Here is a 24,485-nt window from a genome sequence, read left to right on the forward strand (position 1 = left end):
CAGGAGCCCGCTGGAAGACTGGAAGCCCCTCTGGCATGAGTCTGCGCCTGCGTGGAAACCAGCTCCTAGGCCCGTGCGTACCTCGTGCCCTACCCTGGTAACGGCCCACCCCTCCCTCGGTAGAAACCCGCGCCCGCGCCGCTGGCGTGGCGGCTAACCGGCATGTTAGAGCCGGCAAGTGGGTTGCCAGTCTGCAAGTCTTCCTCCTAAGAGTCTGCGACCCCTTTTGGACTATGGGGGACTCTCCACCCGACCCTGAGCCGCCTTACCAGCAGTCCTCCAGGCAGAGGAGTTTCCAGGTCTCCGAGCAGTCGCGCAGCCCGGACCGCTCTCAGCTCCAGCCCGAGGTCCCCGAAGAGGTACAACAGATGCTTGACGCCCAGATCCTGCAGAGCCCTCCGGAGATGCTGGCGAGCCAGGCCAACCTCCCGGGCTGGTCACAAGGGGCCGGCCTGACCCAATCTGAGAACTTGATGTTCCAGGCTGAGGAACCTCAATTGGGTGGCATGGAGTACCTGCCCATGAATACAGGCTTTCCCTCCGAGTTCCAGCACCAAGCTTATCTGAATGAAGACAGGATCCAGGCCACCCTCATGCAGCAGCTGCGGCAGAGCCAAGGCAACCTCTTCCAGCAACTGGAGTCTGCCTACCAGGAGCCCCAACCCGGCCTCCTGGGCCAGTTCAGCATGTACCAGACAGAAGACCTGCAGTTCAGCGAAGGCACGCAGCACGGGCCCTACATGAGGGATGACCCCGCCTTCCAGTTCATGCCCTCTGAGCTGGGCTTCATGCCCTTCCATATGGAGGTGCCTGAGCCAGAGCCTAGGGAACTGGCTGTGCAGAATGCCAAGGCCTACCTGCTACAAACCAGCGTCACTTGCGACCTCAGCCTGTGAGAGGGGGCCCGGGAGTGGGCAGGGGGCGGGACCCAAGCAGGGAGAGCCCCCGCCAAGACCCTGCCTCAGTCAGACGGGATTGTCCCTCAGGGAAACCCAATGAGTGCTCTGGAGGCATCTAACTCAGACTAGTAGGAGTCGGTGGGGATAAATACTAACAATAGCTAAATAATAAAATAACATTTACTTACCAGACATTGTGCCAGCCTTTACACCTTAGCCTCTAGTTCTCACAGCTGAGATGAGCTCATCTACTGTCCCTATGTTACAGAGGAGGAAACTAAGATACAGAGAAATTAGATCCCATACTCAAAATAACACAGGTAGGATGTGACAGAGCCAAGATTTGGCTTCGGTGGCTGTTATCCACTAAACTTTCCTGCTTGAGGAAGGCCAAGGCCACTTGGCTACAGTCATAACACACCTCTCAGCAGCCCCCACCCCATTACTTCCTCATGAAGCTCATATTCTAGTGGGAGAAGGAACAATAAATATAAGTGGTAAGAGCTACGGCAAAAAAGGCAGGGTAAGGGGGATAGGAAGTGCATATTAAATAGTGTGAGATCAGGGAAGACCTCTCTGAGGAGATGACATTTGATCAGGGACCTGAAGGAGATGAGGAAGAGAGCACCTTCCAGGTAATGGAAGCAAGTGGTCCAAGTGCAGGACCCAGCAAGTTTAAAGGCTTGCTGTGTTTGAGGAACAGCAAAGAGGCTGGTGTGACTGGCACCAAGGAAGGAGGAGGGAGAGGAAGGAGATGCGGTTGGAGAAGTAACAGGCCTTGCTAAAGCACAAAGCTGACCCCAGCCCTCCCAACTTCAGAGCCTGCCTGACTCCCCAGTGACTTCAGAAGGTTTGTGTTCCTCCCAATAGCCTTCAAGGCCATGTATAATTCTGCCCCTGTCTGCTCTCCAAACTTCATCCTCTAGAGTCTAGACAAAATTAACTGCTACCGTGTTTCCCCAAAAATAAGACCTAGCCGGTCTTATATTATAAATACTGGGTCTTATAGTAAAATAAGACCGGGTCTTATATTAATTTTTGCTCCAAAAGACGCATGAGAGCTGATTGTCCAGCTAGGTCTTATTTTTGGGGAAACACGGTAGCTCTTCTTCAACAGTTCCCAGCCCTCAGGAACTTCAAGGTCCGTTACTGAGAACCCCTGGCCAATTGTGACCTCTCCTTACCCTTACCAATTCAACAATGGCCTTCCACCATGCCCAAGACTGTTGCCAAAGGGTTTCCATGCCACAGGCAGGCATACATACTCTGAAATCAGACCAACCTGGTTTCAAATCCTAGCTGTGCTACCACTGTGTGACCGCATGATCTCAACTGTTCTAAGCTTGTTTCCTCCTCTGGGGAGGGGGGATTACAATTGTTCCTCAGATGTATGATCGTGGTGAAAATTTAACATTCTCTCAAGTGTCCAGCATAGTGCCTGACTTTGGAAGCCATTTCCATACTGTTATCATCCTGCTCTCCTCCCACAGCCCCTCTCCCTCACCCCACTCCAGCCACATGGACCTCCTCAATGTCCCTCCAACATGCCAGGTGCACCCACAGCTCAAGGCCTTTGCACATCTTTCCCAATCATCATCTGCAAACCATGGCAATTTTGCTTCTTCCTTTTCAATTCTTTTTCATGTCAGATTGCATTGGCTGAGCCCTCCAGTGCAGTATTAAATATAAGTCATGAAAGTAGGCATCCTCATTCCCAATCTCATAGCAGAAAATATTCAATCTTTAACCATTATGTTTGGTGTGTGCTGTAGGTTATTTGTGGCCACCCTTTATACAACTATAAAAAACTGGCTTCTATTCATAGTTTGCTATATTTTTAAAAATCATGAATGGGTGTTGAGTGTTAGCAAACAGTTTCATCTGCACCTATTGAAATAATCTCTCATATCTCCTTTAACATATTAATATGATAAATTATTTTTTTCTACTTTTCTAATAGTCTAGTCTTGCATCCCTGTCATTAGCTCAATTTAATCATGTCCTTGCTGGATGCTATTTGCTAATGTTTTGCTTAGGATTTTAGCATCTATATTTCTAAATGACATTGGCATGGAATTTTCCTTTCTCCTAGTTTCCTTCAGTTTTGGTATCAAGATTATGTTAGACTCAGGGCCTATGTACCTGCTGTTCCCTCTGATGGAAACACTCTTTCCTCCCCAGTAGCTGCATGGTTTGCTCCCTCACTTCATTCAGATCTCGGCTTATATGTCACTTAGGTGAGGCCTTCCCTGGCCTCCCTGTTTAAAACTGCAAATCGTCTCCTATCCCTGGCATTCCCAGTCCCCATTCCCTGCTTTTATTGTCTCCATGGAAATTACTACCAGACACTATATATTTTGCATATTTGGTTAATGCTCTCTCCATCATTAGAATATCAGCCCCACCAGGGCAGGGACCTTTTCTCCACTGTGTCCCCAGCACCAGACATTGGGCCAAGCACACAGCAGTGAGCTAAGTGAGTGACGTTTCCCACCTCCCACTCCCTCGCTCGGGAGGCAGGTATGAACACCTGGTGAACCTGCTGACAAAAATCCTGAACCAGCGGCCGGAGGACCCCTTGTCCATCCTGGAGTCACTGAACCGCACCACACAGATGGAGTGGTTCCACCCCAAGCTGGACACGCTGAGGGACGACCCGGAGATGCAGCCCACCTATGAGATGGCCAAGAGGCAGAAGGCCCTGTTTGTCCGGGGAGGCAGCGGTGGCAGTGGTGAGGGCGAGCAGGAGCTGGAGGAGGAGGTGGTGAGTAAGCCAGTGTGGAGGGGCACGGGGTGGAGGGGTGAGTGGTGGCCCAGGCTTCAGCACAGCCAATGCTGAGGCCTGGAGGTGATGGAGCGCACCGCACCAACCAGAAACAGACGGTCTCAGTCTAGTGTGTATGCCAGGAGGAGGGGGCCGGGAGCCTGTCACAGAGGGCCTTGAATGCCAGGCTGAGGGGCGTGGGCTTTTTCCTGAGGCCACTGGGGCGCCATGGAGGGGCTTAAAGTAGAGGAACGCTGGTCAGCTCTGCTTTTTAGAAAGCTGACTCCAGCTGCCATGTGCAGGTGGAGGCTGGTCTCTTCCACCATCCCTTACTCCTCCCTCCCCAAAATAATGGCTTTGCAGATGTTTTCTGTGAAACTCACTGCCTCCTGCAGTCTCTCAACGCTGAATTGCCCCCAGTCCCCAGGACTCAGTTTTCTGTTTTGTAAGTTGAGACTCACTAAGAACTCTTCTACCATGACTTTTTAACAATTCTACTATCCTCATAATATTTAATTACACGATTCTGTTTCCAGAATTGGATGACTGCTTAAAATTGGGGTGAAGTATTCTTTCACTCTTCAAGGAACATTTGTTGAGGACTCTCTCTCTATGATAATTCTGACATTTCCTAGGCCCCCTGCTAAGAGCTTTAGGAGCCTGGTCTCCTTTCAACCCTGAAAGAACCCTTCAAAGCAAGTGCTATTTATTATTTCTATTTGTAGAGGAAGGACTTGGGCTCAGAGGGCACGAAGCTAGGAAGTGCGGGACCCAGGACCAGGAAGGCAGGACCATGACCTCCACCCGTGCTACAACCCCCACCCTATCTGAAGATGCTTTTGGTCTGTGCTCATTTCTCTGCTTCTGAGATTCTAGGATTCTGGCGACAGTGAGGTGGGATGGTGAGAGGATGCAGGAATGACAACCTGACAAAGAAATGAACCCTTGCGAGCAGAGTGCAGGTGGAAATCCAAGTCTTAGGCATGAAGGTCCCACCCCCTTAGAACTGCTCCCTCCCTCCTCCACACCCCCAAGTCACACTCCCACCTAACGCAAATTCCTGAAGGCCCACCTCCTTAGAACGCTTTGTCCCTAGAGGCTCCGCCCCCTTAGAACTCCGTGGCTCTTGAGTCTCCGACCTGTTGAAATTCAATCCCTTAGGAGGCTCCGCCCCCTCAAGTGCCTTTTCCCGGGAGGCCCCACCCCCTTAGAACTTGGAGCTGGGGTTCTTTTTTTTCTTTTTTTTAAATTAAATTTATCGGGGTGACAATTGTTAGTAAAATTACATAGATTTCAGGTGTACAATTCTGTATTACATCATCTATAAATCCCATTGTGTGTTCATCACCCAGAGTCAGTTCTCCTTCCATCACCATATGTTTGATGCCCCTTACATTCATCTCCCTCCCCCCACCCCCCAGAGCTGGGGTTCTTAATGTGAGGTCTATAGAAGGGCAAAACTGTGGCCTGTGCACATTTCTAGGAAGAGACTCAAAGAAATCAGTGATTCAGCATTTTATATTTATTTTTCCGTCTGATGGGAGGAAGAGCTTTCATGCTCTCATTTTCTATTTCTTCCGAATGGCTAGCCATGATCCCCAACAGCACTTAGGGAAAAATCCATTCTTTGCTTGCTGCTTAGAAATGCCACCTTTATACACACCTTTGAGGACTCCTTCTGTTTCTGTATTCGCTAGTCTGTGCCTCCCCCTCTGGGTGGCTTCCTGCTTGTTGGGTACAGCTGCAGAGCAGGTCTGGCTATTTGGGAGACCCTATCACTGCGCCTCTATTTTAAAAAGTTCCTGATTATTCTCACATGTATAATTTTAGATTAACTTTAGTGCTATTGTATCACCGTCCCAAAACTAACAACTTACTGTACTGGTTGGACAACCCAGGTCACTGTAAGGCAGGAAATAGATGATGTCACAGAAATGGAGACAAGTGGCTTCGACAAGATAGAAGTTTTCCTCCCACCTGATGGTCAGGTTGCAAGCAGTCTAGGGCTGGTGAGGTGGCTCCCAGTGAAGGGGCACTGAGGGCTGTCTTCTCCCCTCACCCCTAACTGTCCCCCAACCCAAAAGAAGCAGTTTGCAGGAGGAGAGCAGCACAGTCTGATCTGTCACGTGGGGGCAGTTGTCCACTCTTATTCCCATCAATAGTGGCCAGGAAGGCCAGGTGAGGTCATGTAAACCTGGTTACATGAGCTCCATTGCCATGGGGGTAGGGGGTTCCAAAAAGAGGGTGATGGTCATTGGCTCATGGGCCAGGCACACACCCCAGAGGGGGTTTCCTATGCTCACTCCCTCATCTTCCCTCCTGGCCGCAAGGTGGTGAGTCTTGGGATTAAGTTTTTAGTCTGCCCCCCTGAGTTGCTGATGGAAACATCAATTAGGCAAACAAGCTTTTGTACTGTGTTTAAGATTAAATTGCTTTCAAAACAGCCCTTCTCCTACTACAGAGTTTTGGTCAGGGTGTGCCACATCCAGGGGGGATAACAAACAGCACAGCAATCTCAGTGACTTAAAATCATAGTTTATTTCTTGCTCACAGGACCTGACCATCCAGGGTTGGCAAGAGAGCTTTGCTCATCAGTTGCCTACCGCCATCATTATGCTGCAACAAACATGATGCGACACGTTGCCATGGTTGCAAAGAAGGAAAAAGAAGACCTAACAAACCTCATATGGGTTCTTATGGCTACTGCCTTGGTGTGACACATGTCCCTGTCACTGCCATTTCAAATGGTCAGAGCAAGTGACATGGCCACTCTTGAATTCACTGGGGGTGGGGGTGGGACTATATAATCCTCCTGTAGGAAGGACTTCAAACACTCGTGAACAATGTGAGAATAATCAGGAACTTCAAAGCAGAGGTGCAGTGATAGGGAGCCCTATGCTTGCAGATAGGAAGACGATGTAATCAATTGTTTATTTTAACTCTGTTTACAAGGAGTTTTTTTTAAATGAGAATGCAATGTGTATATATATATATGAAAACTTCAGTGTGCTTGTGGCAAAAACTTTGACATCAACTGGTACAATTAAAGCACTGTCATTCATCGTCACACTAACCATCTGTTATAGGTTGAATTGTGTCCCCCCCCCAAATTCATATGTTGAAGCCCTAACCCCCAGTGCTTCAGAATCTAGCCTTATTTGGGAATAGGGTCCTTGCAAATCTAATTGGTAAAGATGAGGTCATACTGGAGTAGGGTGGGCCCTCATCCAATATGACTGGTGGCCTTATAAGAGCTTCACTTGGGCTACAGACACACGCACACAGAAAACACCATGTAAATATGAAGGCAGAGACTGACGTGATGCTGCTACAAACCAAGGAACCCCAAAGACTGTCAGCACGCCGCTAGACGCCAAGAGAGAGGCGTGGAACAGATTCTCACGACCCTCAGAAGAAACCAACCCTGCTGACACCTTGGTCCGGACTTCTGGGCTCCAGAAATGTGAGACAATAGTTTCTGTTGTTTAAGCCATCTGGTTTGTGGCACTTTGTTACAGCAGCCCTAGCAAAGTATGCATCAGCTTTTTATAATTTATGTAACTCTTTGAATGATATTTCAGTGCACTTGAAACAGGAGACAAATAGTCCTTAGTGTGCCTAACAAAAATGAACAATTAAATGTACTAGTGCTACAACGCTCACTTCTTCAGGAAAAATGGCCAATGACTCAGACAGCCATACATAGGAACTGGAGGAAATGTGTTCACCTTGAAACTTTTTATTACCTTGAGCTTTCAATTGCTTAGCAGGGATCATTATAGTTTCCAGAAGCTGGTTCCCAAATAAGAAACTCATCCTTGAATCTGATTTTGCCCCTTGAATTAAGTGGGGCTTATCTGTCTTTCTTTGTTATGTTTTCTTGGACCACAAGCAAGCCTTTTCCCCTGAGCCAAATTAAGAGGGATGAACAGGAGTATGAGCCAGAACTACTTGGTTTCCAAAAACAGACACCTACTAGAGCTTGCTAAAATAAAGGGGAGGGGCAGGATTTATCATAAAAATATAAGGCATTTCCCAGAATCAGGGGATTTACCTTAGGTGGGCCTCAGGAACAGCTGGACCCGAGCTAACCAGCTCTGACCCTCAATCTTTTCTTTCTTTCTGCAAACTGGCCTCCATAATCTTTCCACACACAGAGGATCAGCCACTGCACATTTACATGTTTCCCCCATTCTCGTGTTTCACTTCCAGCCACGCGCAGAAGTTGGCCCCTGTGTTTCCTATTGCTGCTGTAAGAAATCACCACAAACTTGGGAGTTTAAGACAACACAATGTAATAATATCTTACAGTTTGGGAGGTCAGAAGTCCCAGTGTTGGCAAGGGTTGGCTTCCTAATGGAGGCTCTTGGGGAGAATCTGTTTCTTTGCCTTTTCCAGTTTCTAGAGGCTGCCACATTCCTTCTTCCGTCTTCAAAGCCAGCAGTGTAGCATCTTCAAATCTGTCTCTGACTGACCTCTGCTTCTGTCATCGCATCTTCTCTGACCCTCCTGCCTCCCTCTTACATGTGCCAAGGCCCCTGTGATTACCCGGGGTCCCCTGTGATCATCCTGGATCATCTGCCCCATCTCAAGCTCCCCAATTTAATCACACCCGCAAGTCCCTTTTTGCCATGTAAGGTCACTTATTCACAGGTCTAGGGACTAGGACACGGACATCCTTTGGAGGGTCATTATTCTGCCTCCCATTCCCTCTCTCCCTCTCTCCTGATTTCAAATTCTGGCAGGAGCACGTGGTCTCCCTGCTTTGGGCTGTGTGTTTCCCTGGCCCAGTCAGGCTGGCCAAGACCAAAGCCAAGGGCGGGTTGTGCTGACTTCCTGAGGAAGGATCTCAGTTTTGTTCTCTGATATATCTCAGTGCCTACCCTAGCCTGGCGCTGGCACCCACTGAGTCTTTAATAAAGACTTCTGACTGACAATGAAACAGTGTTGGGGATAGCCTGTAGATACATGGAGGTGGGGGTGGCTGGGCCGAGACCTCCCGTGTTCTAGTCCCACTCTCTTACTTGCTCTCACTCCTTTCCCTCCCTCCCTCCCTCCCTCCCTCCCTCCCTCCCTCCCTCCCTCCCTTCCTCCCCAAACAAAGCACACAGTAAAAAAGGAGGCAGTGAGGGCAGGATGTATCACCACCATCCTCAAAAATCGCTGATTCCTGGGTTCAAGACCTGCCTCTCAAATTGCTTGTGATTTGGAGTATCTATTAGGAGTGGATTTTACTGCAAGTATCAGAAAACATGAGTAGAAGTGGCTTCTTTGTTCCATAAAACCAGAAGCCCAAGGGAGGTAAGGCAGGTCAGTGCTGCGACTGGTGACCAGGCAGTTTCCATTTTTCAGCCCCACCACCATTAGGTTGTAAGATCTGTGTTGCCCCCTGGTCCCAATAGCTGCTCTAACTCCAGATCTCATGTCTTATTTCAGGCAGGAACAAGGGAGAGGGATAAAGGAACAAAGGCTTTTTCTCTTGGTGTGGTTTTGCCTTTCCTTTTTTTTTTTTTTTAATAGTTTCATTTTATATATTTGTTTTTTTAATTTTCAAGCAGGTGTTCTCTTTCCTTTTCCATCAAGGGACGCCCTCCCCATAGAACCCCTGCATCTCACTGCCAGAAGTGGTCGCAGGAGCAGCTGGGTTGTAACCCAGTGGTGGAGCTCTCTAGACTGGAAGAGTCAGGCTAGGGAGCAGGGCTTCAGCCTTCTTCCCTCTGCCCCCCCACCTCACCCTCTGCAGGGAGAGACGCCGGTGCCCAACGTCATGGAGTCGGCCTTCTACTTCGAACAGGCGGGCGTAGGCCTGAGCTCAGACGAGAGTTTCCGCATCTTCATGGCCCTGAAGCAGCTGGTGGAGCAGCAGCCCATCCACACCTGCCGCTTCTGGGGCAAGATCCTGGGGCTCAGCCGCAGCTACCTGGTGGCGGAGGTGGAGTTCCGGGAGGGCGAGGAGGAGGTAGAGGAGGAGGAAGTGGAGGAGACCACGGAGGGCGGCGAGGTCACGGATGCGCCCGGCGAGGAGGAGGGCGAGGAGGACGAGGAGAAGGTCTCCGACATCATCCCCAAGCCGACGTGGAAGCCGCCGCCCGTCATCCCCAAGGAGGAGAACCGCATGGGCACCAACAAGTACCTGTATTTCGTGTGCAACGAGCCGGGCCTGCCGTGGACGCGGCTGCCGCATGTCACGCCCCTCCAGATCGTGCAGGCCCGCAAGATCAAGAAGTTCTTCACCGGCCGCCTGGACGCGCCGGTCATCAGCTACCCGCCCTTCCCGGGCAACGAGGCCAACTACCTGCGGGCCCAGATCGCCCGCATCTCGGCCGCCACGCACATCAGCCCTCTGGGCTTCTACCAGTTCGGCGAGGAGGAGGGCGACGAGGAGGAGGAGGGTGGCGCGGGGCGCGACTCCTACGAGGAGAACCCCGACTTTGAGGGCATCCCGGTGCTCGAGCTGGTGGACTCCATGGCCAACTGGGTGCATCACACGCAGCACATCCTGCCCCAGGTGAGACGGGACGGGTGATTCAGGTGTGCCTCCCCAGTGACACCGGGCGCCTGCTCTCTGCCCGCCTTTGTGCTAAGTAACATTCATTCATTCATCCATTCCTCATTCATTTAGTTACTTGTTCCACATTCATTCATTCAACAGATATTGGTTGACAAGTCCCTGTCAGAAACTTTTGGGGCCAGATAAATCTTGAGATTCTGAATTTTTCAGATTTTAAAAAGATGACACAGTGCACATCCCATGTATTACGTAACAGCCGAAGCAGAGCTGGGTGGGCAGCCTGTATTCAAAGGTGTTATTTCGGCAGCAAAACTGCATAGCCTCTCGTCAGTCAGGTCGGAGACGCTGCCAAATGACTCATGAAAAACTTCCGGTTTTCAAAGCTTTTCAGGTTTGGGAGTTGTGGATAAGAGATGGTTGACCTGCATTTATTGAATGCCTAATGTGTCTGAACTCTATATACATTTATGTATTCATTCAAGGAAATACCTGCTGCTGTGTGCTAGGAACTTTTCATTCATTCATTCATTCATTCATTCAATAAACATTCATTGACTCTACAAGGTTTTATTGAATCCCAATAACTCCTGAGATCAGTACAGCTGTCATTGCCATCTCATAGTTGATGCAACTGAGGTCTGTGATATGCTGTGCACTTAGGATCATTCATTCCCTCCACATTTGTCAGCTCTTCAGTATGTCATGTAACCCAACAACAATCCAATGAGAAAGGAACCCATGACACCCCCATTTCACAGATGGGCAAAGAGAGGATCATATGGGCTGCCAAATGGCAGCTCCACAGGGCAGAGATTTGGGTCTCTTTCCTGAAGGATGTGTCCCCAGCACCTACCGCAGTGCCTATATGTAGTAGGTGCTCATTAAATATCCAATGAATGAATGAATGAATGCATAGACGGGGGCCACACAGCCAGCGGGATGCAGGAATCCCCACCTCAATGCTACTGCTCTCTTGGCCCATTTCCCACCCCCACCTGTGTGACTAACGCTGTCCTCCTGCCCATACCTGGGCTGCCAAGGACAGTCCCCAGTGTCCTGCCAGGCCCTTCACTTCCTCCCAGGGTGCAGATCGGGAGGTGTCACCTAACCTTCCCCCCACCTCCAGGGCCGCTGCACTTGGGTGAACCCTCTGCAGAAGACGGAGGAAGAGGAGGAGCTCGGGGAGGAGGAAGAGAAGGTTGATGAAGGGATAGAGGAGGCGGAGCAGGAGGTCGGCCCCCCACTGCTGACGCCGCTCTCTGAAGATGCAGGTGACAGTCCTCCTCACCTCACAGTGCCAACCCAGGGGGGAGATGAGGAGAAAGGGAGGGGCAGCGACAGGGGGGGGGGGGGGGAGGAGGCGTCTCTCTGAGCCTCAGCTGTTCTCTCATCAGCACAGCGCCTCCGAATGGGTTACAGGAAAACGTCCATCTTGTCCATCTTGTGAGCTGCGTCGGACACGTGGCACGGCTCAGATAGTGGATGTGGTCTTTTGAGTCTCACGTGAGCTTGAGGAAAGAGAAAGAGAGAGTTAGGGAGGCCTCCCCAGAAGAGGCAGGACTTGAGCTGCATTTTGGAAGAAGGGACAGAAATTTCCTGAGGATGGGGCCGCAGGCACCTGGACGTAGGAGGGAGAGGCTGAGAATGTGCGAATGGACAGAGCCCGGATTTGGACCCAGATTTCTGTGGGTCCAGAGCCTGTCCCCTGCCCTGTGCCCCCCAGTCCAAACATGGTCCACTGGGAGGAGAATCACAGCGACTGCCCTGTCTGGGGTCACAGGGCTCACTGCCACCCTGCAAGGGAAGTGAGATTAGTATCCCCACTTCCAGGGTGCGGTCACTGAGGCTCAGACAGGTGAGATGGCTTCCTGGGGCCACACAGCGAGAGAGTGGTCCGCAGCCAGGTTTCGAACACTGAAGCCTGTGCAGTTAGTCACCACAGTTCCCTTTGTGGCCCTCCTCATCTTCCCTCTTTGCTCCCTCCCTCCCTCCCCTTCAGGGGGCTCTGCGGGGTGTGGGGAGCCAGCAGCGAACGTCTGACCTCCCTGGTGCTCTTCACGTCCCTAGAAATCATGCACATGTCACCCTGGACCGCCCACCTGTCCTGCAGCCTCTGCCCGCAGTACTCCGTGGCTGTCGTGCGCTCCAACCTCTGGCCAGGGGCCTACGCCTACGCCACTGGCAAGTAGGTCTTCTCTGAGTCCCTCCCAGCAGAGACAGCCTCTACAACTTCTTCAGAGCCAGGCTGGGTGGAACAACTCACAGGGTGGGCAGAGATTGGGAGGACCCCCTTTGGGAAGCCCCCAGGGCTGACCCCCTCCCTCAGCTCCCAGGGGTTCCACTGGGGCTAAAATGAGAAATTCCAGAACAAGAGTATGAGGCCCTCAGCAAGACAATGGAGGAATCAGAGAGGGGAAGGAACTGACCCAGGGTCACACAGAATGTGCTGGCTTCAAACCTGGAGCTCTGGCCTCCTGGCCCAGGTTCTTCTGATGTATAGGTCATGGAGCCACAGGACTCAGGAGCCCCCTTTGGTGTGGCCCTGACAGGGGCAGAGTCCCATCTCTGGGGAAGCTAACCCCTTCCTTGGGCTCCGTGAACAGTTCTTCCAATTTGAAGGGTCTTCTTTCTGTGGGCCAGAAATCTTCCCCACCAGTTGCTCCCAAAAGATTTGCAGGCCAAAGTCACTTTTGCATCATCCCCACACGCAGCTACGCACTGCCCACCCTCGGCCTCTCTCACCAGGCACATCCCACCCTTTCCTGCTCAGCCACTAGAGGGCGCCATCTGCAGCCATGGCGCACTTACTAGCTCTTTCCACCAGATGGCATGACGATTTTTCATAGATTTTCCTTTTCCATCTCAATGATGAACCTACTCTGTATTCGCTGCAATGATTCACGGTCGAGGCGGGATTACATGTCATCTTGATACTCTAACCACATACTTGGCAATTTCTTTTCTCCTCCAGAAGCAGGGAAGAGGCACGCTTGCTTTTGCCAACGCCCTTCTTCTGGCCACACCCTAACTTGCCAACATCCCTCTGAAAGCAAAAGATTGCTTTGAAACCAAATTGGGAGCTTCACTCACCCATCCATCCTCCACTCCCCACCCATCCATACATCCTCCTATCCACCACCCCGTCATTCATCCATCCATCCATTCATCCATCCTTGTTTTTTCTTCATAAAGACTTGAATGTCACTGTTTGCCAGCTATATGCTCGGCCCCAAGCCCTTTGTTGAAAAGGCAGATATGGATCCTGCCCTGGGAGCAGGCAGAGGAAACATAGGCGTTAATTGTATAACACCCCTCACCCTTCTTCCCACTTCCCCTAGTCCTCCCTCCCCCCAATATCCTGTTACAAATTAAAATAAGTACCACTAGGGAGAGTGAAGGGACCTATGACAGCTCACCTCTGTCATGTCTTGAGGGGATAAAGGGAGGATTCCTGGGAAAATCAGTCTTGATCTGAAATCTTTGGGGAAAGAAGTAAGGGCGGGAGCAGAAGGATATTCTAGACCAGAGCTTCCCAAACTGTCTGTGCTAGGACTCACGGGGGACCTGGTTAAAGGGCAGGTCTGGAGTGGGGCCCAAGATCCTGCCTTCCTAGCAAGCTCAACCTCCCTGGTGAGGCTGCTGGTTGCTGGACCACAGGAGCCAGGTGGGGAGGGGTGGAGGAGCTTCTGAGGAAGCAGGGTATTTGAAGTCTCAGAGGAAGACCTGGAGGAAAACAATTCTCTAGGGAACAGCAAGGTCAAAGCCAAACTGCTCCCATGGCAAACTCTCCATCCCCCTCCCATCTCTCCTGCTCCCTCTGTCTTTCTCCCTTTACTTCCTTCTGCCTCTTTCCCTCAGTCCCCTGCCTATTCTGCCATTTGCTTCTCTTTCCTTCTCTAGTTAAAATTCCGGGCCAGGTGAATTGACCAGGCCCAGCCAATTCTGTCTTTGTTATTTCCTCCCTCTAGACCAGGGGTGTACAAACTTTTTTCAACGTTTTTTACCAAGGGCCATATGCGGTAAAATACACAAACAGCTGGGCCACTCACTCGAGGTGAAGTACGCATTGCCTCACCTGGTTTATTTAAGTAAACTAAATATATTTTTGGAATTTGCTATGGGCCAATTAACAATGGATCATGGGCCGCAGTTGGCCTGCGGGCAGCAGTTTGGACACCCCTGCTCTAGACAGTGTAGGCCCACGGCAGGGATTCTGGTCTAATTTGTTCACAGCTAGGTCCCCACATCTAGACCAGCGCTGTCCAACATACATAAAATACTAGCCACATATATTATTTTAAGTTTTCTAGTATCTACATTCAAAAAGTAAAATGAACAGGCAAAATTGATTTTGAGAATATATTTTATGTAACCCTAAATATCCAAAATGTTATCACTACAACATAAAATCAATAATATAAAAATTAACAGCTATTTTACATTATTTTTTTCATACTAAGTCTTTGGAATCAGGTGTGAAATTTACATTTACAACACATGTCAATTTGGCTGCTAAATTTTCATCAAAAATATTTGATCTATATTCAGATTTCACAACATTTACAATTGCAAACGTAGACTCATGTGCCCAAATTGTCCCAGACATACTTAGATGTTTTCCAATACTGAATTGAGTATCAGTTCTATTGTTTAAATTTAAATTAATTAAAATTAAAATAAAATCCACTCCACCCACAACAGCAGAATACACGTTCTTCTCAAGTGCACGTGGAACATTCTCCAAGATAGACTACACGTTAGGCCATAAAATAAGTCTCAGTACATTCAAAAGGATTGATCATACAAAGTAAGTTTTCTGACCACACTGGAATGAAATTAGAAATGATAACATAAGGAAATTCACAGATACGTACAAATTAAACAGCACACTCCTAAATAAGCAATGCGTCAAAGAAGAAATCACAAGCAAAATTAGAAAAGTAAATAAAATTAGAAATTTGGTGTTTTGGGTACACTAGCCATGTTTCAAGTGCTACATGTATGTTTCAACAGCTACGCGTGCTGTTGGACAGTGCAGCTCTAGATGTGGCCTGGTACTTAGTAGATGCTCAGTAAATACCAAAGGACCAAATAACCAGAGAAACCCGGTGGACATATTTTACCCTACCACGCACAACTTTTCGGTCATGCCATGTTTATGCTGGGTCCCATCCTTAATGAAAGTCCAGGTGGGGGCCTTTGAGGGAAAATGTCTCAGTATGTCACTGCCCCTCCAGGAAGTTTGAGAACATGTACATTGGCTGGGGCTACAAGTACAGCCCAGAGAACTTCAACCCATCCCTGCCAGCCCCAATTCAGCAAGAGTACCCCAGTGGCCCGGAGATCATGGAGATGAGCGACCCCACAGTGGAGGAGGAGCAGGCCCTCAAGGCTGCCCAGGAGCAGGCCCTGGCCGCTGCAGAGGAAGAGGAGGAAGATGAGGAAGAGGAGGATGAGGACCAGGATGACTAAGGTCCCACAGCCCCCTTCCCCAAGCATGTAGATAGCAGGTTTTCCCTTAGACATAGTGAGGTAAGGGTTGTTTTTCACTGTTGGTTATTTCTGTCCCTGGAGGGCAGGGGTGGAAAAGAAAAGCAGCTATTCTAAATAAAACGTCCCCCTGGCATTGTGGCCCAGTCACTCTTTCATTTGCTCAATTTGTTGACATGGCCCCCAAGTCAGGGCTACTGGACTCTGCTGGGAATACAGACATTTCCTGGCATAGTTTCCCATCTGTTTCACTTATTTATTCATCTGGCCATCAAAAGACTATTGAAATGCCTCCTGTCAGCCCAGCCCTGTGCTGGGGACACAGAGGTGACCAACCAAGCAGCTCCAGCTCTGCTTTCCTGGGGCTCACACACTACAGGGGAGACACAAGCATCCCCAGGCAATGACAACCCAGTTGGGGGAGCCCAGAGGACTGACAGAACCCCTAAGCTGACTCTTAAAGGGTCAAGAGCAGAGTGGGGAAGGGCATTCCAAGCAGAGGAAACAAACTGCCTCTGCAAAGACCCAAGGGCAAGAGAGAATGTGATGGCTGGGGTAGTTTCACAAACCTCATTTTTGGGGACATGGTGTGGAGTTAGTGGTGAGAGATGAGGTTGGAAAGTAAGGTTGGCAGGAACAGATCACTCAGGGCTTTGCCCTGAGAACACTAGGGAGCCACAGATGGGCTTTGAGCAGGGGAGGGGCCTGATCATATTTTGGCTTTAGAAAGACCTTGCTAGATACCAAGTGGAGAGTAGATAAGGAGGTGAGATAGGAGTCTGGGAGAGCAGAGACAAAGCTGATGGGGGTCGGGGGCAAGCAAGAGAGGAGTTTGGACCATGACTGTACAGACGAAGGGGCTGGAAAAGAGGACTTCAGATGACAGAATGCAAGACTGGGGAACAGGAAATGGGGTGAGGGAAAATGGTACAAATCTAGGATGACACCGAGGTCTGCAGCCTGAGTGACCTCAGGTGGGGGATGGCAGTGCTGGCCCTAGGAATGGGACATAGGAGAGGGGTAGAATTTGGAGTAAGATGGTAGGATTTGTTGAGTGTGAGATGCCTCTGAGACATTCCAGTGAGAAATCTGGGAGGCCACTCAATAAGTGGGTCAGGGAAGATCTGTGATGGGGTGGGGTGGCTTCAGCAAAAGTCAGGAGCACTGGCTGTCTGTGGGGACTGTTGGGATCAGGAGATTTGGGGTTACTAGTGGATCACTGGGACACTGGGTGTTGCGGGGACCAATGAAATTTTGGAATCAGAAGTGGGTGTTGGAGGACCCAGTGAGATTGTTGAAGATAGTGAAGTCATGGAGATATATATATTGGAGGTTGATGGAAAATATGGAGATGCTTAGGGTTACCGTTAATCAGTAGTGGGTCAGATGGGGTTTAATGGAGACATGGGGATCAGAGAGATTTGGTGACTCATCAGGAGTGGGGAAGAATGGCTGGAGATGCTGTGGCCACTTTTGTCAGTGAGAAACACTAGAGGTCAGGAGGGTGTATGTTGAGAGTATATGGAGACATTAGACTCACCTGGGGTCATCTGTGAGGTCATGAGAAGGCCAGGAATGGTCTTCTCTTGAGGGTCTCTCCGTTGCTAGGCAAACGGTTCCCAGGGCGCCGTTGCTAAGGACTTATGCTTCTTAAATGCCACGCCCCTTTCCCCTGTGGACCCCGCCCCCGCAGCCAACCACACGCCGGTCTCCAGACACAAAGACCGCGCCCACCTTTTCGCCCATCCTACAGCCCCTAGAACCGTTACCCGAGTGACAGCCGGGGCTTGTCCCGCCTCCCGACCCTGTTGCCTATCGAAGAGACGTCGCCCGGGCGACGACCCTACCTCTTCCGGCGCGAGCCCCGGCTTCCGGCAGGGGGCCCGGCGGCGGGCGGCGGTCCGGCAGCGGCGGGGCCCGGGGGGGCGCCCAAGATGGCGGCGGGCGGCGCGGAGGGCGGCTCGGGCCCCGGCGCCGCCATGGGAGACTGCGCGGAGATCAAGTCTCAGTTCCGCACCCGCGAGGGCTTCTACAAGCTGCTCCCCGGCGATGGCGCCGCTCGCAGGTCGGGTCCGGCTTCCGCCCAGACCCCGGCGCCGCCCCAGCCGCCGCAGCCCCCGCCGGGCCCTGCCTCCGGCCCCGGCGCCGCGGGCCCCACGTCGTCCCCGCCGCCCGCAGGTCCCGGGCCCGCGCTGCCCGCCGTGCGCCTCAGCCTCGTGCGTCTCGGGGAGCCCGACGGGGCCGGGGAGCCGCCCGCCACGCCCGCGGGGCTGGGGGCCGGAGGAGACCGCGTCTGCTTCAACTTGGGCCGCGAGCTCTATTTCTACCCGGGCTGCTGCCGCCGCGGGAGCCAACGGGTGAGCGGCCTGCATCCCGGGGCCCTGGGTGCTGGAAGGATGGGGTCCCTAGGTGATCCCAGAAATGATAGGAGCGTCCCCGAATTGTGGGGCCCTGAGATAGTCATCTTAGATATGACGGACACCCTGCGGGCAAGGGTTCTTGGAGGCAGTGCCGGATTATAAAAGGGGAGCGGAGGCCCCCGGGTGCTGGGCATCCTGGAGCAGATGGGGAACCTTGAGGTCATGAAGGATCCCCCAGTTATGCATGGGAGTTCTGGGGTGATGAGTATTCTGGGGTGATGGGGAACTGCAGATGTGGCTCCTTCCCGGTTGGGTGGCAGGCATTCCGTAGGGGATGGGGGATCCTGAGGTGATGCAGAACCTAGGGGTATTGCAGTCTGAAGGTGTTGGGGGGGCGGCCTTGAGACTTGGGCAGCGAAAGGTCAGGATTCGGAAGTGATGGGGGGGGGGGCTCAGAGGTAATCCCAGAGAAAACAGGTTATGGAGGTAATGAGGATCTTGGAGGAAATAAGAATCTCTGAGCTGATGGGAGGTCTGGAGGTGATGAGAGCCCACAGCGGACATATTCAGGTGTCTCTATAGTGATGTAGGTGCCAGAGGGGATGAGACCCCTGGAGTTTATGGTGATACCCAGAAGTGATGGGGATCCTGAGAGCCCAGAAGAGATAATGTGGGGGACCATGAGGTTTAATGGGCCCCTGGACTGTGATGGGGGTCCTGAAATTTAGGGACTCCCAAGTGAAGGGAATCTTGAGACATTGGGCTTTAGAGTCCTGGGGATTTGGGTGACCTTGCTTTCTGGGGGGCTTGGGATATTGTGGTGCTAAGACCCAGAGGAATTGCTGAGGTTACAGAGCAGGACTAGAAAGCAATCAGCTCAGGGACTATGGGGACCCTGAACCCCGAAGCTGTGGAGGAGTCCAACTTTGGGGAGGCGCTGTGGTCTTACGCCAGGGGATCGGAGGGGGGAACCCTTTCTGCCTGTTTTTTCTCTACACTGTCTGAGATTTGGGTCCCCCTTCCTATTTGTGGTCGCCTCCCCACCCCCTCTACTCACCCATCCACCTACCCACTTCCCTCAGGGATTTAACCCTGCTTCCTCTTAGTGGTTTCCCCCGACCTCAACACCCTCTTCCTTCCTCTCAGTGGTAGAAACCATTAATTCCTTTTCTCCTACCACTCAAGTCGATTGACCTCAACAAGCCAATTGACAAGCGGATCTATAAGGGCACCCAGCCCACCTGCCATGACTTCAACCAGTTCACTGCTGCCACAGAGACCATCTCCCTGCTGGTGGGGTTCTCAGCTGGCCAGGTACAGTACCTGGATCTCATCAAGAAGGACACCAGCAAGCTATTCAATGAAGAGGTGATTTGGGGCCTCCTTCCCACCCACCCACGCGCTGTTTGCCATGAGACTGCAGCTCCCTGGGGAGCAGTGTACACCTGAGGGGGACAGGATAAGAGAGAGTAGGGGGATGGACTGACAGCTATGTGGGATGGGTGACAAACAGCTAGTGTGACAGCAGCTAATTATGACACTAGCACCTACTGTGCCCAGGCCCTGTTCTGTGTTAGCTGTATGCTGAACGTTACTCTTGGAGTTTTCATCAACCAATGGGTTAGGGATTGTGGTCCCCATTTTGCAGATTAGAGAATGGAGGCTGGTCATGGGTTGGGACTTGTTTGAAGCCAGAGCCTCTGCTCTTCAAATTCTGGGCCCTGTTGGCATTGGACTCAAATCTTTGCTGTACCATTTACTCACAGTGTGACATTGAGAAGGTGATGGTGCCTTCCTGAGCCTCAGTTTCCCTTCTTTGCAAAATGGAATTCTCACCCCTACGTCACTGAGGACTGTTGTAAAATCATGTGTGGAGATTGCTCAGTCTTGGGTGGACTTGGCATAAGAGGAAATGCCAGCAAGTGGCTTTTTCCATGGGCAGGGACTACTCTTGTCCTGTGTCTCTTTCTCTGTTCAGAGGTGGTGGTCCATCTATACAGAATGCATGAATGGAAGAAGGGAGTGAGTGGAACAGTGAATGGATTCAAAATATCCTAGCTCATGCATTTACAGAATATTTACTGAGCATTCGTTCTGTGCCAGGCATGTTCTCAGCACTGGGGATGTCTCCTCTCTGAACAAAACAGAGGGCCCGCCTTTGTGGAGCTTTCATCCCGCTGGGGAGACAGACAGTTAGCAAATAAGTGAAGTATGTTGTATGTCAGAAGGTGCAGAGTGCTGTGGAGAAAAATCCAGCAAGGAGGGGGGATGGGGAGTGCTTGGTGAGGTGTGAATAGGGTGGTCAGGAAGGGCCTCTGTGGGCTATGGCACTGAAATGAAGACTTGAAGGAAGCAAGGAGAATTATCAGAGGAAGGACATTCTGAGAAGAGGGGACAGCTAGGACAAAAGCCCCAAAGAAGGACATGTGGCTAGAGCAGTTACTGAGTGGGAGACTGGTAGGTGAGTTCTGGGAAATCACTGGGAAGGGCCAGGTCATGTAGGTCTGGAAGGCGTGGAAAAGACTTGGGCTTTTAGAGTTTCTTCCCCAGGTTCACCTGAGCCATAGACACAGAAATGGTTTGATCTGATTATTTTCTAAATTCTCCCAAGAATGAGAAGCAACTTAGATACTTGGGGAAGTGAGTTCATTCTTACAGTGGGTGCCTAAGGGCGCTGGGGCTTAGTTCTGTCCAGGGCCCTCGTTGAGAAAGGCTGCTGTGGTGGTCAGGAGACGGGCGCCAGAAGCCGACTCACATTTTAACCGCAGCTCTGCATCTGTGTAGACAATGGACACGGGTAGTGGTGGCCTGGTGGCCAGTTAGGCCATTGCAGGATAGATGGCAATGGGACTAGGGTGGTTGGGCTCCAGTGGGGGGGTGAGCCGAGGTTAGGTTCTCTACACAGTTGAAAAATTGGGTGTGAGTTGTGAGAACAGGAGCACAGATGAGCAGCGGGCAGGATGGGGTTGTCACTCACGTGTCCAGGAAATACTTCGCAGGCGCCTCCTGTGGACAGCTCTGCTCTGCGGCTAGAACAGTGAACCAAATAGACAAAGGTCCCTTCCTTGGAGGAGCTGATGTCCTGTGAATCAGTTTGTTGCCTTAAGCCTGGCGTAAAGACAGTGGGGGGCATTAAACAACTAGCAGACAGTTCTTCCAAGATTGGACATGTAGGCTCCACAGACTCCCGTGGCCACCTCATAGGTAGCCCTTCCCCCTCTGCGTTCCCATGCCTGTCAGTTTCCCTGGGCGGGGGCCTCTCTCCCAGGAGGTATGGGCCATGTCTGACGGCCTCCTGGGGAACCAGGTTGGGGAGGAAGCTTGCCAGGGGCCTATTGCCTTCTCCCAACCCCCACGGTCTCCGTTGGCAGCGACTGATCGACAAGACCAAGGTGACATATCTGAAGTGGCTGCCTGAGTCGGAGAGCCTGTTCCTGGCATCACACGCCAGCGGCCACCTGTACCTGTACAACGTCAGCCACCCATGTGCCTCAGCACCGCCCCAGTACAGCCTGCTGAAGCAGGGCGAGGGCTTCGCCGTCTACGCTGCCAAGAGCAAGGCGCCCCGCAACCCACTGGCCAAGTGGGCGGTGGGCGAGGGGCCCCTCAACGAGTTCGCATTCTCGCCCGATGGCCGGCATCTGGCCTGTGTCAGCCAGGACGGCTGCCTGCGCGTCTTCCATTTCGACTCCATGCTCCTGCGGGGGCTCATGAAGAGCTACTTTGGGGGCCTGCTCTGCGTGTGCTGGAGCCCCGATGGGCGCTACGTCGTGACAGGTGGTGAGGATGACCTGGTCACCGTGTGGTCCTTCACTGAGGGCCGCGTGGTGGCCCGTGGCCACGGCCACAAGTCCTGGGTCAATGCTGTGGCCTTTGACCCTTACACCACGAGGGCTGAGGAGGCGGCAGCCGCCAGTGGTGACGGGGAACCAAGTGGTGAGGAGGAGGAGGAGGAGGAGGAGCCAGAGGCCACGGGCCCAGGCTCGGGAGGGGGAGCCCCGCTGTCGCCGATGCCCAAGGCTGGCTCCATCACCTACCGCTTTGGCTCCGCTGGCCAGGACACACAGTTCTGCCTGTGGGACCTCACCGAAGATGTGCTTTACCCACACCCACCCTTGGCTCGCACCCGCACACTCCCCAGCACGCCTGGCACCACACCACCTGTCGCCAGCAGTTCTCGGGGTGGCGAGCCAGGCCCCGGGCCCCTGCCACGCTCGCTGTCCCGCTCTAACAGCCTTCCTCACCCGGCGGGCAGTGGCAAGGCGGGTGGCCCAGGCGCGGTGACAGAGCCCGGCACGCCATTCAGCATCGGCCGCTTCGCCACACTCACGCTGCAGGAGCGGCGAGACCGGGGCGCCGAGAAGGAGCACAAGCGCTACCACAGCCTGGGCAACATCAGCCGGGGGGGCGGCGGGAGTAGCGGCAGCGGGGACAAGCCCAGTGGCCCCACGCCCCGCAGCCGGCTGGACCCAGCCAAGGTGCTGGGCACAGCGCTGTGCCCACGCATCCATGAGGTGCCGCTGCTCGAGCCCCTGGTGTGCAAGAAGATCGCCCAGGAGCGGCTAACGGTCCTCCTGTTCCTGGAGGACTGCATCATCACCGCCTGCCAGGAGGGCCTCATCTGCACCTGGGCCCGGCCGGGCAAGGCGGTGAGTCAGCCACTCCAGCCAGCCTGGGACCCAGGAAGAGGCGGGTATTGGCAGAGGACTTTGTCACTGTCACAGCCTCTAGCCCTGTGGGATGAGGGGAAGCCATGGAAATCTTAGGGTCTCAGATCTTAGAGTGACAGGCTCCAGAACCCTTGGTGACAATAAGCAGAGCGGGTCAGGTGGAAGAGACAGCTGGGAGTGAGCCAGGCTATGAAGGAGCCCAGCACGGCCAGGTCTTAACACTTGTTACTTGAAGCTGGATCTGTATTTCTATGGAAAACACTATTTTTTTTAAATAAATCTTTTTGGATATTGATGGTCAGGCTCTATGGGCAAGACTGAGCCTTGGGCCCAGCTTCCAGCCTGGGTCTGGGCTGTTGGGGTCTGAGACCACTGCTGGAGGCACGGACTGTGGAATCCCAGGCTCAGGGTCCAGTCCTGCTCTGCTCCCTGTGTAACTTCGGGCAAGTCCCTAGTCTCCACTTAGGACAGGGAAGCTCAAAGATGGATGGATGGGTAGGGATGTGTCCAGCTCCTGGGGTGGCCTTGGGGTTCAGGAAAACCCCAGGAGGTGGAGCACAGGCCGGGCACCTTGTAACCTTGGCGCGCTGGGCTCATGTCTGAGCTCGGGGTCTGGTCTCGGGTGCGCAGGATGACAGGTCTGACAGCCATGGGTTAGTTCCTCAGAAGAGCGGTTTTGGAATCATAAGGTCCTGTATCCCTAGAACTTACAGCCCAGTCTCAGAGCCTCAGAAGTGGGGCATTGGGGTTTGGGGAATCTGGCAAGTCCTGAAGGAGACCCCTCTGTCTCCCTAGTTCACAGACGAGACCGAGGCCCAGGCAGGGGAAGGAAGTTGGCCCAGGTCACCCAGCAAGTCAGTGGTAGAGGTAGGACTGTCCCTGAGTTCTATCCCCACCCCAGAATCTCAGGACACCCCCTCAGTCAGAAGGGGACCCCAGTTTCCCTTCTCCCCACCTCCTCCTCTACCCTGTCCCCTCCGCTCAGGATCACCTGAGTACTTTAATTATTGTATAAAAGTGCCGCCTGCTGAGACAAGGAAGCTAGCGGAGATGTAAGTTTCTAAGCCTAGGGCAGCGGCCTCTGGAGGGTGGGGGGGGTCTGGGCTGGACTGAAGGGCAAGGCCAGGTGACAGCAGCCTGGGGCTCTGGGCTGGCTGGAGCTCCACATGGTCTCTAACCCCTCCTATCTCCCCTCTCATCTTCCCCAGGGCATCTCCTCTCAAGCAGGCAATTCCCCAAGCGGCACAGTGGTGTGAAGCCATGGATGTCGGGGTCCCCCACCCCCACCCCCCGCTCCTAGCCATAACTCCCTGCTGACCTCACGGATCAACGGATTAACAAGACTAACCATGACGGATGGACTGCTCCGGTCCCCCATCATGCACAAATTTGGGGGGCAGAGGGTCCCCAGACTGGCCCAGACCCTGGGGGGATGTAGTGGCCTGTGTGGCCTCAGCCTTGTCCCCACCCACTGCCAAGTACAATGACCCTTCCTCTGAAACATCAGTGTTAGCTTCATCCCTGTCCCCAGCATGTGACTGGTCACTCCAGGGAGGCAAGAAGCTCCCCATTCACAAGAGCCCCAGCTCTGCCATGTGCCCCTCATCCGTGGGCAGGGCAGGGGTAGCCTACTACCCCTCCCTTGGCCCTGCCCCCCTTGCTGTTGTTTGTGCTTTTGAAGAGTGTTAAGTTATGGAAGCCCCTTGGGGCCCTCCCTATCCCCCAGCACCTCTTATTTATACTAAAGTTCCCTGTTTTCACAGTGTAGTGTCTCTTCCTTCAGTGGCAGTG

At 52.6% G+C, this 24,485-nt stretch overlaps 2 protein-coding genes across 4 annotated transcripts; both read left to right on the top strand.

Annotated features, from left to right (window-relative positions):
• The first annotated feature begins 70 nt into the window (after positions 1–70).
• Positions 71–17,211, top strand: RSPH6A (radial spoke head 6 homolog A). 2 transcript variants are annotated; one of them, XM_019754868.2, is made up of 6 exons: positions 71–892; positions 3,420–3,663; positions 9,407–10,171; positions 11,301–11,445; positions 12,242–12,359; positions 15,412–17,211. In XM_019754868.2, exons 1-6 carry the CDS (start codon positions 234–236, stop codon positions 15,644–15,646), a joined length of 2,166 nt encoding a protein of 721 aa, XP_019610427.2. In that variant the 5' UTR covers positions 71–233; the 3' UTR covers positions 15,647–17,211. The 2 variants fall into 2 exon arrangements, with proteins under 2 accessions (XP_019610427.2, XP_074170233.1); XM_074314132.1 differs by lacking the exon at positions 12,242–12,359.
• Positions 17,212–17,447: 236 nt separating this feature from the next.
• Positions 17,448–24,457, top strand: DMWD (DM1 locus, WD repeat containing). Of its 2 annotated transcripts, XM_019754805.2 has the most exons (5): positions 17,448–18,021; positions 19,210–19,392; positions 21,396–22,673; positions 23,490–23,561; positions 23,903–24,457. In XM_019754805.2, exons 1-5 carry the CDS (start codon positions 17,599–17,601, stop codon positions 23,948–23,950), a joined length of 2,004 nt encoding a protein of 667 aa, XP_019610364.2. In that variant the 5' UTR covers positions 17,448–17,598; the 3' UTR covers positions 23,951–24,457. The 2 variants fall into 2 exon arrangements, with proteins under 2 accessions (XP_019610364.2, XP_074170234.1); XM_074314133.1 differs by lacking the exon at positions 23,490–23,561.
• The last annotated feature ends 28 nt before the right edge of the window (positions 24,458–24,485 follow it).

This window comes from Rhinolophus sinicus, linkage group LG11, assembly GCF_036562045.2.
Source record: "Rhinolophus sinicus isolate RSC01 linkage group LG11, ASM3656204v1, whole genome shotgun sequence".
In the NCBI taxonomy this organism is placed as follows: Eukaryota; Metazoa; Chordata; class Mammalia; order Chiroptera; family Rhinolophidae; genus Rhinolophus; species Rhinolophus sinicus.